Source organism: Chiloscyllium plagiosum, unplaced genomic scaffold, assembly GCF_037043375.1.
Source record: "Chiloscyllium plagiosum isolate Xiang-an unplaced genomic scaffold, Cpla_swu_hap1 HiC_scaffold_13, whole genome shotgun sequence".
NCBI classification, from domain to species: Eukaryota; Metazoa; Chordata; class Chondrichthyes; order Orectolobiformes; family Hemiscylliidae; genus Chiloscyllium; species Chiloscyllium plagiosum.
Genome location: NW_028270151.1, coordinates 40189541 through 40203819, shown reverse-complemented (window position 1 = coordinate 40203819; position 14279 = coordinate 40189541). Strand labels below are relative to the sequence as shown.

Genomic DNA, 14279 nt, shown 5'->3' with positions numbered 1-14279 from the left:
AATTCACACATTGGCTGTTCAAATGCTGCATTGTGCCAGATGTAGTTTTACCACCTTTTCCTCTTATTTGTCTTTGAGTAGGATTAGTTTTCTCTGAGATTGTGTTCAGTTATTTGCTTTTTCCATCATTAATGTTGAAATTTAAAATCACCTCGGAGTACACTACATCAGGTCAAATGAAAAGTAAATTTAGGATATTGTTGTGGGGATGTGGGCCAAGGCAGAAATAACCATCCTAATTGAGAAATATTTGTTTGTCATATTCTAGTTATCTCATTCACTCTCCAACCCTCCCCCCCCCCACCACCACCCCCCAAACCTATCCCTGTAGTTTAGCCTCATCAGTAAGTCATTGTAGTCAAAAAACATGATCAAAATCTTGGGATCTGGTCCTGAATCACAGCTGCTAAGTGAGAGAGAACATTTTGAGCTTCTAGGCTATGTTGGATTTTTGCCTGAGCCACAAAATAGCCCCATAGCTACTAAACTGCACAGCAATTTGGTTTAAAGCATACATTTTAACACTTACACATTTGTTTTCAGCCTTTCACCTACTTTTTTAATCTGTTTTTCTTGTGATTTCTCTCTTTTTCTTTCGATATTTGCTATTCTTCTCTGATTGCCCCTGAATTCTTTTAACATCTTTTAAAGCCAGCTGCCTGGATTCCTCAAAAACGTACAAATCTTGCTGAGGACTGGGGGATCTGATGTTACCTTGGAGATCAGTGCAGAAACTAAACATTGAAAAATATGAATTGGGAGTGAGAGTAGGTTACTTGACCCTTTGACTCAGCTCTGCCAATATGCCTTCTGGATGCTCAGTTGAACATAAGTGAATATAAGCTGCACATCAGCGAATGTATTTAAACAAAGGCACATTGTTGGGGCCTGTCAGTTTGATCATCCATGCCCATGTTTTATATAAGTGAGTGGTGATTTGGTTTGTGTGGATCACTTTTATCACAGCAAATTGAGAAGTCTCTACAAGGAATCTATACTCCATTCACTTTATATGTAGCTACTAAGACTGACTGACTGTGGGCAAATAAAATGCACCAAATATGATGATGGAACACTCAGTTTGCACAAACATGAAGGACAAAGTACTTTGATCCAATTTGTCATAACAATTTTGCTCAATGTAACAGAGTAAGATTTAAAGACATTTTTAAAGAAAATTTTATTTTGTCATTTTTTTGTCATAAGATTTGAAACATTATCACATTTACCGTAATAGTGTTGCATGGTGCCAAACAGTAGATTTCACTAGGAGAGATAATTACTTCTGTAACGGCTTGAGCTAAACTCATTGCTGGTGTTAGTCATTTTTGTGATCCACAGTAATTTTGATTTCATTTTTATTTCTGCATAAAGTATTTTGTTTCAGATACAGTTATAAGTTTGAAATAGAGCAATTATATCTCATAGATGTATGTTATGGTAGTTCTCTTTCTGTCATTTTTTAGGCTAAGAGCAAAGTTTTAAATTGAATGAGAGTCTCAATTACCAAATTAAGTTCTGTACCTCTCTTCAGGTTGAGCAAGTTAGTTTATAGGAATGTGGGCGGCACGGTGGCACAGTGGTTAGCACTGCTGCCTCACAGTGCCAGAGACCTGGGTTCAATTCCCGCCTCAGGCAACTGTCTGTGTAGAGTTTGCACATTCTCCCCGTGTCTGCGTGGGTTTCCTCCGGGTGCTCTGGTTTCCTCCCACAATCCAAAAATGTGCAGGTTAGGTGAATTGGCCATGCTAAATTGCCCGTAGTGTTAAGTGAAGGGGTAAATGTAGGGGAATGGATCTGGGTGGGTTGCGCTTTGGCAGGTCGGTGTGGACTTGTTGGGCCGAAGGGCCTGTTTCCACACTGTAAGTAATCTAATCATAACCACAGTGCAAACAAATAGCTGTAAACTGCATTCTGTGGATTTAGGAATGGAATACTGTGCAATACTTGGCCAATAATGAAATACAAACCATGGTGAACCAAATCAGCACCCACTGATCTAAAACATGGGCATGGATGATCAAACTGACAAACCCCAACAATGTGCCTTTGTTTAAATACATTTGCTGATATACAGGACATAAAATTGATGCTGAATCTTATGTAGGATAAAGCTGAGTTACAAATTCAGTATTCAATAAGTAGTTATTGAAAGGAACAATGAAATAATTGCAGGAAGAAGTACAGAGAGAAGAACTGGAATTTGACCACCAGAATTGAATTAATGTTTTGATCTTGTATCCAAAACCTTTCTGACATTATTATGATTCATCTACCTGTTTTCTAATTATAACCAAAAGAGCTGCAGATGCTGTAAATCAGAAACAGAAACAGAAATTGCTGGAAAAGCACAGCAGGTCTGGCAGCATTTGTGAAGAGAAATCAGAATTAACATTTCGGGTCTGGTAACCCTTCCTCAGACCATTCCTGCAGTTCTGAGGAAAGGTCATCGGACCTGAAACGTTAACTCTGATTTTTTTTTTCTCATAGATGCTGGCAGACCTGCTGAGCTTTTACAGAAACTTCTGTTTTTGTTTCTGCTTTTTAATTATATTGCTTGCTAATTTTACAAAACATAAATCAGCACAGGCAATCAATAGAAGTAGTTTCCTCAATAGCGACAGTCATTATATTTGGTATGGGTGTTGATGACCCATGGTTATATGGTTCGGTGCAGTTGTTGCCTCATCCAGAGACAGCAGAATCAAGTCTTGAAGGCAAATCAGATTCTACCCTTGTCCTGTACTTAGTTAACATGATAATGATCCTCAGGAACATCATCCACGTGACGATCAGCGACAACTGTATAGCTGATAGACAAACTGAAATTACATTAAGGGCCAGCTCTGCTTCAATGTTTGCATGGCAATTTTAAGTCTCCTTCTGAAACTGGTTTATTGTCTCTTTGTGTAACAGGTTTGTATCAACAAATAGTTGTTTTTAAGCAATGTGTTTCTCACTTGGGACCAGAATGAGAATATTTTGATAAATGTGTGCATCAGGGTAAATATAATTGTACTCACATCTTTGTGCCAGTGGATTAAATTATACTGCCCTGTCTTAAAAAACCAATATTTGAGAGATGTGTGTTGGTTTCTAAAGTAGATACAACTCTTGCATCTGTCTAAATTGAATCAGTTATTCCCCAGCAATTTCCTCAGGTGAAGTTTTGGCCATGGCACAGCATTTGACTTAGGGTGGCCAAAATAAATACAAGGCTCCTTGCACCCCAGCACAGATTTTGGGGATGAGTCTACCTCTGCTTTGTCTGCTTGCCCCCTTTAATTTTCAGGCCACGGACCTTTCAAATAGTACAAAGGTGAGTCTTCACTCCATTTCCAGAAGGAAGTACTACTTGATGTGGTTTCTGATCAGTGGCATCAAGCAAAGTGTTGGCCATTGCTGATGCTGCAGAGAGTGGCCTTCAGTGGTGGACCATATATTGAGGGAAATCCATGGGGTCAGGGTTACGCTTGGAAGCTTTGGTAAATGAGGAATGGGAACATGTTGGAAGGACAGTGAAAGTGGCTTTCACTTACCAGTAACCCACAGGTTTGAATGTACCCAACTATCTATTGCTGCCCTCGTTCTCCCATACATCCACCACCATCCTATTGGGTGGAGATTCTCACCTTGTTTGTTGTATTGGAGCAATGTTGGAATGAGAGCTTCAAGTGGCCATTAATAATCAACTTCAGGACCTCAGTTGAGTCGGTTTATCTTCATTTATTGTAGAAACGTTACGTTAAGTTAAAATATGATAGTACCACTTGTGGTGGCAGATATAGCAGATTCAAGTTAGAATATGACAAACAGTGGTCTGAATTTTAAAGGATATCCATATACATCTGCTGTCTATAAAATGCATGGTGGATGTGGGTGTACCAGCAGCAGGCAAGGCATTGAGAGCACGTACTCCAATTTACAGACTCAGCTGCTTGTTTTTCTGTCTTGGGTAACCCTTTAAAATTCAGCCCACAGTTTCTGTCCTATTCTAACTTGAACCTGCTCCATCTGCAACCACCATAAGTAATCCTATTAGGATTTTAGCTCAACATGACCTTTCTACAATAAATGAAGATAAATTCACAGAATAAATAAGTTCATTTTGAACTTTCCCATTTGTGTACAAGCTTATAAAGTGATTTTATTTGAAAACCGCATTAATTAACAAATGTGATAGATGAATATATAGAAGAAAATGAGGACTGCAGACGCTGGAGACCACACTCCCATTTATTTCTCAGCTTCCCCCCTGGCCCACAAGCCTCATTCCTGATGAAGGGCTTATGCCGAAACATCGATTCTCCTGCTCCTCGGATGCTGCCTGACCTGCTGTGCTTTTCCAGCACCACACTCTTCGACATAGATGAATACATGGACAGAATGATTCTGCAATTACAGAAAGTTTTGGAAATAGAAATGAAGAGATGACGATATTTATTGTGGCCTGGATTGATCGAGTAGTTGAGGGTCAAATATTGGAATTAGTTTTATTTTTATCTTTTTGTGATATGTGAGAATTACTAATGAAGTCAGCATCTGTGGTCTTGGGTGATGATCTGTAATGTACTGGTAACAGTGAGATGAGAGGATAGTGGTGGATGTGTGGGAGAACGAGGGCAGCATTTTAAGGAGATAAATCTGCTTGTAGTGGAGAGATCAAGGGGAAGAGGATCTGAACAAGAAATCCAGAACCATTTTCAGATTTTCACATCAATTTCAAAAATTGAGCACGGTGAACAAAGGATTTCTGTTTAAAGCTCGCTGACACGTTGGCTCAGTGGTTAGCACTGCTACCTCACAGCACCAGGACCCAGGTTCGATTCCAGCCTTGGGCAACTGTCTGTGTGAAGTTTGCATGTTCTCCCCATGTTGCATGGGTTTCCTCCCGGTGCTCCAGTTTCCTCCCACAAACCAAAGGTTAGATGAATTGGCTATGCTAAATTGCCCATAGTGTTCAGGGATCCATAGGTTAGGTGCATTAGTTAGGGGAAAAATGTAGAGTGGTAGGAGAATGGGTCTGGGTGGGTTACTCTTCAGAGGGTCAGTGTAGACTTGTTGGGCTTAATGGCCTGTTTCCACATTGTAGAGATTCAGTGAAAGCTGTTTTGGACAGACCTTTAGAGCTGCTCTTAACATGAATTCCTGAGACTTCAGTTGCCAGAAGACTGAAAATATGTGTGGAAAGTCCTTTCCCCATGGGTCCCCCTTCTCTTTCAGTGCAGTAACAGCCACAGGTAATGCACACCTACTTGGTCCATAATTAATGAGTTCTTGCTCCAGAGCATGAAAAATGTTAGCAGCAGACTACTAAGAAAATCTGAGCTTCATGTGCCATGTCAAGAAAGAGGATCCTCTATTTGTGTGCCTTGTGTTAGAGATATCACCTCGATCACGCTGACCTCTGTCTTTATCCCCTTTGTTGGTGGAGGAAGAAGCAACTAAGACTGCAGCTGATGTTGTTGCTGTTGGCAGACGTGGTCCTCATGTCTTCATCAGAGCTCCATGCCATTGCTACATAAGCTGCTCCAGAAAAACACCGATGGGTTTTTAAGACGTTATCAGATATCAAAAAATTTCATAGCAGTGAAAGTTATACATTAAAGCAATTTATGCAATGGGTTTTCTTTCCACTCTGAAAACAGTCCAATTGCAACATATTAAATGTTTGCTAAATTGCACTCTCCTATATACTAATGTCATGCTTATTTTTAAAACAAAATCCAATCTAAGTCTAAGTAACATTTGCCCCTGCTGGGAAGGTGAATTGAGGGCAGTATTGTGGCAAACTGAACGACTTTTATCTCTTATACAATGTATTTCTGGCTAGAGTGCCAAACACCATTTCATTTGATTTTCTTTTTACAAGAATTTGACATGAATATGTAGACTTGAGAATGAGTCACTTGGCACAACAGCCTGAGCCTTGAGTACATTAGTTGAAGTAACACACAAAAGCGATTGTTGTTGCTATGCTGACCACATCATAACTGATCTAGTGCTATTGCTGCATGTGCATAAAACTGTGTCCTTCAGAGTCACCTCTGCAGCTATTCAGCTTTTTGTGCTGTAATGCTAACCACCAGTTTGTCTGAAGCTTAAATGACTGAACTCGTGCATTTGTTGTTCTTTCAAGAATTGAAGGTTTTGGTAAATTATATTGACTGCTTTGGTAATTTCTGCAGCCAAAAGTGGTGAAATGCGGGACAACAGTAATGATGGTTGAAACGTGGTGTGGCCACTGTTGAAACCTGCCAAAGTGCACTGAAAGATTCACTGCTGTGTTTGATAAATTTAAACTGATTCTATCAGCACAGACCATCCATCCATTGAAACATTTGCAAATTGTCTTTTCCTAGAATTATTGCACATCATTGTAACACCGGCACTTTTGCTGAAAACTTGTGTAGCAATGCCTGTAAATAGCCCTCGCATACAATATGGTTTATTGCGCAAGATTCGGTTGAATTATTTTAATGCAGATTTATACATTAATCATCTGTGTTTGTCGCAATACTTTTATTCTTTTCCCAACTAACTAAATGCATGCTATGAATACATCACAGAAGGGGCCTGTACCCAAAGATTGAAATAATGCTCACAAGTTTTGGGATCTTAGATGCCACCTTGTAGCGATATTCTTGCCTCTGAACCAGAAATGGAAAGGAAAGAAGAGTTCATGCCTTCAGAGACTTCAGTTTACTTTGACCAGAGTACTCTCCCACCATTCCAGTACAATAATAGAAGAGTTCTGCTTTCTTTGTTCATGGGATGTAGGCATTGCTGTCTAGGCCAGTATTTGTTGCCCATCCCAAATCCCCACCTGGAGAAGGTGATGATGAGCTGCAATCCTTAGCGTGTCAGGAACCTCACAGTGCTAGAATTCCTAAGATTTTGACCCAACAGTAGTGAGCAGACAGTAAGTTTGAATGGTGTGTGTGGAGGCATCTTGCAGTTGGTAGTGTTCTCGTATACCTGCAGTCAGGATGTTAGAAGGTGCTGTTGGAAGAGTTTTGGTAAATTGCTGTAGTGCATCTTGTCAGTGATATGTACTTCTGCCTCTGTGCATCAGGAGCAAAAGGAGTGGAGTTGAAGGGAATGGATGAGGTGCCAGTCAAGCAGGATATTTTATCCAGGATGATACCAAACTACTAGAGTGGTTTTGAAATTGTGCCTTGTGGATGACAGAGTTTGAAGAGTCAGGAAATGAGTTACTCACTGCAGAATTCCTAGCCTCTGACCTTCTCTTGGAGCCATGATATTTATATGGCTGGTCTAATTCAGTTTCTGGTCAATGATAACCCCCAAGGTATGAGGGAAGTCAGTGATGGTAATGCAACTGAACATCAAGGGGTGATGTTCACATTCATTCTTGTTGGAGCTGACCATTGCCTGACACTTGTTTTGTGCCAATATTACTTGCTATTAATCAGCCCAAAGTCTGAATATTATCCAGGTGTTGCTTCATGTGGACATGGACTGTTTCAGTGTCTGAGAATTTAGATCCTACAAGCAGAATTTAGGGAGTTAGGAGCCAAGTTGAAAAGTAGGATCTCAGAGGAAGTAATCTCAGCATTACTACCAGTGCCACGTGCTAGTCAGTAGAAATGACAGAACAGACAGGGTAAAAAAGTGGCTTGAGAGATGGTGCAAGAGGGAGGGGTTCAGATTTTTGGGACATTGGGACTGGTTCTGAGGGAGGTGAGACTATTACAAATCGGACGGTTTACACCTGGGAAGCATTAGAACCAATGTCCTCGTGGGTGCTTTTGCTCATGCTGTTGGGAGGGTTTAAACTAATGTGGTAGGCGGTTGGGAATCAAATGAAGAGGTTAGTGGACAGTAAGCAAGCTTTAGTTACTGCTTCTAAGGAACTAGATAATGAAGTCAACATGACTAATGGGAAGAGTAAGCAGGGAGCAGATGATGAACACAAACAGACAGGTGGTCTGAGGTGAATTTGTTTTAATGTGAGAGGTGTAGTAGGTAAGGCAGATGAACTTATGGCTTGGATTAGTACCTGGGAGTTTGATGCTATTGGTATTACTGAGACTTGGTTGAAGGAAGGATGAGATCGGCAACCAAATATTCCAGGATATAGATGCTTCAGACAGGATTGAGACGGGGTGGAGGAGTTGCATTACTTGGTCAGAGAAGATATCACAATTGTGCTGAAGGAGGGCACTATGGAGGATTCGAACAGTGAGGCAATATGGGCAGAACTCAGAAATAGGAAGGGTGTGGTAACAATGTTGGGACTATACTACAGGCCTCCCAACAGCGAGCATGAGATAGAGATAAAAATATGTAAACAAATTATGAAAAGATGTTGGAGCAACAGGATGGTCATGAGAGGAGATTTTAATTTTCCCAACATTGTCTGGGATTCACTTAGTGTTAAAGATTTAGATGGAGCAGAATTTGTCTGGAGCATCCAGGAGGGTTTTGTAGAGCAATATGTAAATAGTCCAACTTGGAAAGGGGCCATACTGGACTTGGTGTTGGGGAATGAACCCATCCGACTGGTTGAAGTTTCAGCAGAGGATTACTTTGGGAATATTGATTACAGTTCCATAAGTTTTAGAATACTCGTGGACAAAGATGAGAGTGGTCCTAAAGGAAGAATGATAAATTGGAGAAGACCAACTATAGCAAAATCTGGCAGGATCTGGGGAATGTGGGTTGGGAGCAGCTGTTTGAAGGTAAATACACATTTGATATGTGGGAGACTTTTAAAGAGACGTTGATTAGAGTGCAGGACAGACATGTCCCTGTGAAAATGAGGGATAGAAATGGCAAGATTAGGGAACCATGGATGACAGGTGAAATTGTGAGACTAGCCAAGAGGCAAAAGGAAGTGTACATAAGGTCTAGGCAACTGAAAACAGACAAAGCTTTGGAAGAATATTGGGAAAGTAGAACCAATCTGAAACAAGGAATTAAGAGGGCTAAAAGGGGTCATGAAATATCTTTAGCAAACAGGGTTAAGGAAAATCCCAAAATCTTTTATTCGTATATAAGGAGCAAGAGGGTAACTAGAGAAAGAGTTTGCCCACTCAAGGACAAAGGAGGAAAGTTATGCATGGAGGCAGAGCAAATGGGTGAGATTCTTAACGAGTACTTTGCATCGATATTCACTGAGGAGTGGGGCATGATGGATGTAGAGATTAGAGATAGATGTTTGATTACTCTCAGTCAAGTCAGCATAAGGAGGGAGGATGTGTTGGGTATTAGAAAAGGCATTAAGGTGGACATGTCCCCAGATCTGGATGGGATCTATCCCAGGTTACTGAGGGAAGCAAGAGAGGAGCTAGCTGGGGCCTTAACAAATATCTTTGCAGCATCTTTGAACACGGAGGAGGTCCTGGAGGACTGGAGAATTGCTAATGTTGTTGCCTTGTTTAAGAAGGGTAGATGTACTGTCTAGGTGAATAGATAACTGGCCGAGCAACAGGAGACAGAGAGTAGTGGAAGGAAGTTCCTCAAAGTGGAGACCTGTGACCAGTGGTGTTCCACAGGGATCCGTGCTGGGACCACGATGATATAAATAAATGATGTGGAGGAAGGTATAGATGGTCTGATTAGCAAGTTTGCAGGTGACACTAAAATTGGTGGAGTAGCAGACAGTGAAGGGGACTATCAGAGAATGGAGCAGAATATAGATAGATTGGAGAGTTGGGCAGAGAAATAGCAGATGGAGCTCAATCTGGGCCAATGTGAGGTGATGCATTTTGGAAGATCCAATTCAAGAACGAAAAATACAGTAAATGGAAAAGCCCTGAGGAAAATTGAGGTGCAGAGAGATCTGGGTGTTCAGGTCCATTATTCCCTGAAGGTGGCAATGCAAGTCGATAGAGTTGTCAAGAAGGCATACGGCATGCTTTCCTTCATTGGGTGGGGGTATTGAGTACAAGAGTTGTCAGGTCATGTTACAGTTGTGTCGGATTTTGGTTCGGCCACATTTGGAATACTGTGTACAGTTCTGGTCACCACATTACCAAAAGGATGCGGATGCTTTGGAGAAGGTGCAGAGGAGGTTCACCAGGATGTTGCCTGGTATGGAGGGCACTAGCTCAGTTATGATTATTTTCATTATAAAGACAGAGGTTGAGGGGGGATCTGATTGAGAGCTTCAAAATCATGAGAGGTACAGACAGAGTGGATAGCAAGAAGCTTTTCCCCAGATTGTGGGACTCAATTACTAGGGGTCACAGGTTTAAGGTGAGAGGGGAAAAGTTTAAGGGGGATATGCGTGGAAAATTCTTTATGCAGAGGGTGGTGGGTGCCTGGAATGCATTGCCAACGTAGGTGGTAGAGGCGGGCACGATAGCGTCATTTAAGGTGTAACTAGACAGATACATGACTGGGCAGGGAGCTGAGGAATACAGATCTTTGGAAAGTAGGCGGCAGTTTTAGATAGAGGATCTGGATTGGCTTAGGCTTGGAGGGCCGAAGACCCTGTTCCTGTGTTGTAATTTTTTTTTTGTTCTTTTATTTATTGCAAATGGTGCTGAAATTGTGCCATCAGCAGCAACCATCCCCACTCCTGACCTTTATGATGGAGGGAAAGATCATTGATGAACCAGCTGAAGATAGTTTGTCGGAGAACACTATCCTGAGAACTCCTGCTTAAAGCTGATGTGACTAACCTCCAACAATCACAATTATCTTCCTTTATGATAGACACAACTCCCACTAGTGGAGTACTTCCCCAATTCTGATAGACTCCAGTATTTCCAGGGTTCTTTGATGCCACACTCTGTCAAAGGTGGCCTTGATGTCAAGGGCAGTTATTCTCACTTCAGCTCGTTGGTGCTGTAATGAGGTCAGGTGAAGGGTTGTCCTGATGCCACCAAACAGTGCGCTAGTACTTGGGTTATTTGTTTGCGTGTGCAGCTTGATAGCACTCTTGATGATCCTTTCCATCGTTTTGTTAATAATTGAGAGTATATCAAAAGAGAAGAGGGGAAATTTCTTCACTCGGCCTGTCAAACCTGTGGAATTCTCTGCCACGAAACGTAGTTGAGGCAAAAACGTTGAATGTTTTCAAGAAGGATTTTAGATATATTCTTAGAGCTAAAGGGTTCAAAGGGTATGGAGAGAAAGAGCGCAAATAGAGTACTGTGTTGAATGATATGATCATTTTGAATGACAGCATAGGGTCAAAGGGCTGAATGACCTCAACTTTGTCCTGCTCCTATTTTTATTGGTCAGGTTGGGTTTGTCCTTCCTGTGTAAAGTGCAATCTTGGATAATTTTCCACAGGGTCAGGTAGATGCTAGTGTAGCTGTACTGCCACAGCTTGGCTCAGGGTGTGGCTCTTCTGGAGCACACATTTTCAGTGATACCTGGCACCACAGTAAGAGGTGAAAATGGATTAGCCACTCAGCACTCCTCTTTGCAAGTAATTCAGCCTTCTCTTTGCACTGATAGGCTGGGCTCCCAGTCTTCAAGGCTGGGGAATTTGTGAAGATTACACTGCAAGTGAGTAGCTGATTCCACCAATGAAGCCTGCAGAACTTAAAACTGATCCATTTGATTGTGGGATTTCTTAGCCCAGTCTCTTGCATTCTGCTGGAGCTGTTTGGCATGCAGGATGTTCTGTGTTGTAACATCACCAGATTGATACCTCATTTTTAACTGTGTTTCGTGTTATTCTTGGCATGACCTCCTGCACTCTTCTTTGAACTGAAGTTGATTTCCTAGCTTGATGGTAATGGTGGAGTGGGAGATAGTATTTCTGTGCAGTTCTACTCCTGCTGATGGCCACAGTGTCTCATGAGTGCCCAAGATTAAGTTACTAGATCTGTTCAAAGTCTTGCCTTTTGGCATGGTGGTAGTGCCACACAACAGAATTGTGGGTATCCTCAATATGAAAATGTGACTTCCATCTCCACAAGAATTCCCACCATTACCATCACATATGGGCATGACTGAGATATGTCGATTGATGAGGATGTGGTCAAGTAAGTTTCTTCCTTTTGGTTCCCTCAGTACCTGCCACAATCTGAGTCGAACAGCTATGTCCTACTCGGGCAGCTCGGTCAATTGTGGTGCCACTCTTGGTGATGGACATTAAAGTCCCTGAAGGAGAAAGTGAGAACTGCAGATGCTGGAGATTAGAGTCGAGAGTGTGGTGCTGGAAAAGCACAGCAGGTCAGGCAGGAGCAGGAGAATTGATGTTTTTGGGCATAAGCCCTTCATCAGGAATTCATCACTCCCCTCATCCTGGTGAAGGGCTTATGCCTGAAATGTCAATTCTCCTGCTGCTCGGATGCTGCCTCACCTGCTGCGCTTTTCCAGCACCACACTCTCGACTTGAACTCCCTGAATCCAGAGTACCTCATGTGTCCTTATCACACATAGGTCTTCCTCTACCTGGTGTTCAACGAGGAGGAATACACCCTGAGGAGTTGGGTGTATAATTCCTCCACATGTTTGACCTGATGCCATGAGACTTCACTGGATCCAGAATCATGTTGCAGCTTCTCAGGTCATCTCCCTCCCAACTGTGTAGCACTGTGCCACCACCCACTATCTCTCCTGCCTGTGGAACAAGGATGGTGGTAATGGTATCTGGGATACAGTCATACTTGAGGAATATTTTCTTAGAGAAAATGACAGGCTTTTGTCTGACTCATCAATGGGCCAGCTTGCTCAATACTAGCACAAACCCCAGATGGTGATGAGGAGAACATTGCTGGGTCAGTGGATCTGTGGTTTGCCATTATTGTTTCAGATTTATATATTGATGCCACATGGTCTATCTGGAGTACTGTCAGGGACTTTCAGGTAAGTCATTTAACTCAAACCTGTCTACCCATTCAGATGGGTACAAAAGATTCCATGACACTGTGGAAGGCTGCATTGAAGAGCCCTCCCAGCATTTATCAATTTCATCAAGAAAAACAACTGTCTGGCAAATTATCCAGATGCTGTTTAAGGACTTTGCTGCATTTCCCTGCATTAAAAAGTCATTTACACTTCAAAAAAAGTTAATGAAGGTGCTATATAAATGCATGTTTGCTCTTTCCTTCTGCAGATGTCATGGCCTCCTGGAGCTCCTTAAATAAAAATCATTGTGGTTGGAGGTGGGAAGAAGTTTCCATTAATCCCATTTCAGTTACTCCAGTCTGAGCTGAGTGGGCAAAACTTCAAAGATCCTGCTTTCAGTAGGTCTTAAGCTGCCTGAGCCTCTACCCACTGAGAATGTAGGAAGACAGACAGGGTAGCAATTCTTTGTTTACTTACTTCCCTGTGAAAATATACTTTATACACCCAGGAAATCCTCAGGAATGAACATACACCAAGGGTCAAAAGCTTGATGTAATGGATACTTACTTTCTGTTTTGCTAGTATTTGCAACCGGTTTCACAGGAGCAAAACCACATCAGCAGTGTGTCACTCACCTAAATAATTTAGAAAAATAATAATACATTTGTCCTCTTCCTTACAGGATTGCTAGTGGTTTCGGTGGTGCCCTGTTTGTCTACTTCCACAGGAAGATAGTGGCAATCATGAGAAAACAAAAAACCATTAACAAGTTTTTGATGAAAAAGTAAGTATTAAATACTGCGATGTTTCTTAAATTATTAAGGCTTGTTTACACTCTCTATGTAACTTTAATTTTCCCCTCTTGGTATTGACACCCGTGTTGGTTGTATTAACAAACACAATTTCCTGGGTACAGATGTAAGGGATGTGTCAATGGTGCTGCCCAGGATTTATTTTTGTTTCTTCAAACCTCTTTTCTCAGTCAGATGCCATCAGCATTGCCAAGAGAAGTGTTTTAACATCAAATCACGTCATTTTGGGCTATTTTTCTCTCCTTTTAACCTATAACGACATTTCAGGTAAAAAAATTTTTAAAGCCCATAAGTAATTATTTGAGCTAAAAAGTGGATTTTATTTTTAAAGTTCCAGTTACATTTACTCTTTTTCAATGCAGTGAGACTCCTGTTGCTCCAGACGTCATAACTGTGAAGTACTGACACATAATTTAAACAGTCCTTGTGTTTTTTTTTAAAACAAGAGCTAGCTCCAAAATAGTCCACAATCCAATTCAATTATCAGTTGGAATAAATTACCAAAGACCTATTTAATTTTAAATATACATTTACCAGTTCCAAATGGAAATAAAAATCTATTTAGCTTGTTTGTGCAAATTGACTCTGAGCTGAATTGAACTGTTTTTTAAAATAAATCTTGCCAGTGAAATGGCACATTTACATGTTTGTCATATATGCCTTTTGTACTGTCTGGCCAATATAACCAAC

General features: G+C 41.3%; 1 protein-coding gene across 2 annotated transcripts in view; it reads left to right on the top strand.

Moving 5' to 3' along the window:
* Positions 1–14279, top strand: part of LOC122555979 (chloride channel protein 2) — a 624753-nt gene that overhangs the window by 397411 nt on the left and 213063 nt on the right. For both annotated transcript variants that reach the window (XM_087993551.1, XM_043702310.2), the window contains exon 10: positions 13460–13561. In XM_087993551.1, coding sequence (XP_087849677.1) covers positions 13460–13561 — 102 coding nt within the window. The remainder of the gene's footprint in view (positions 1–13459; positions 13562–14279) is intronic.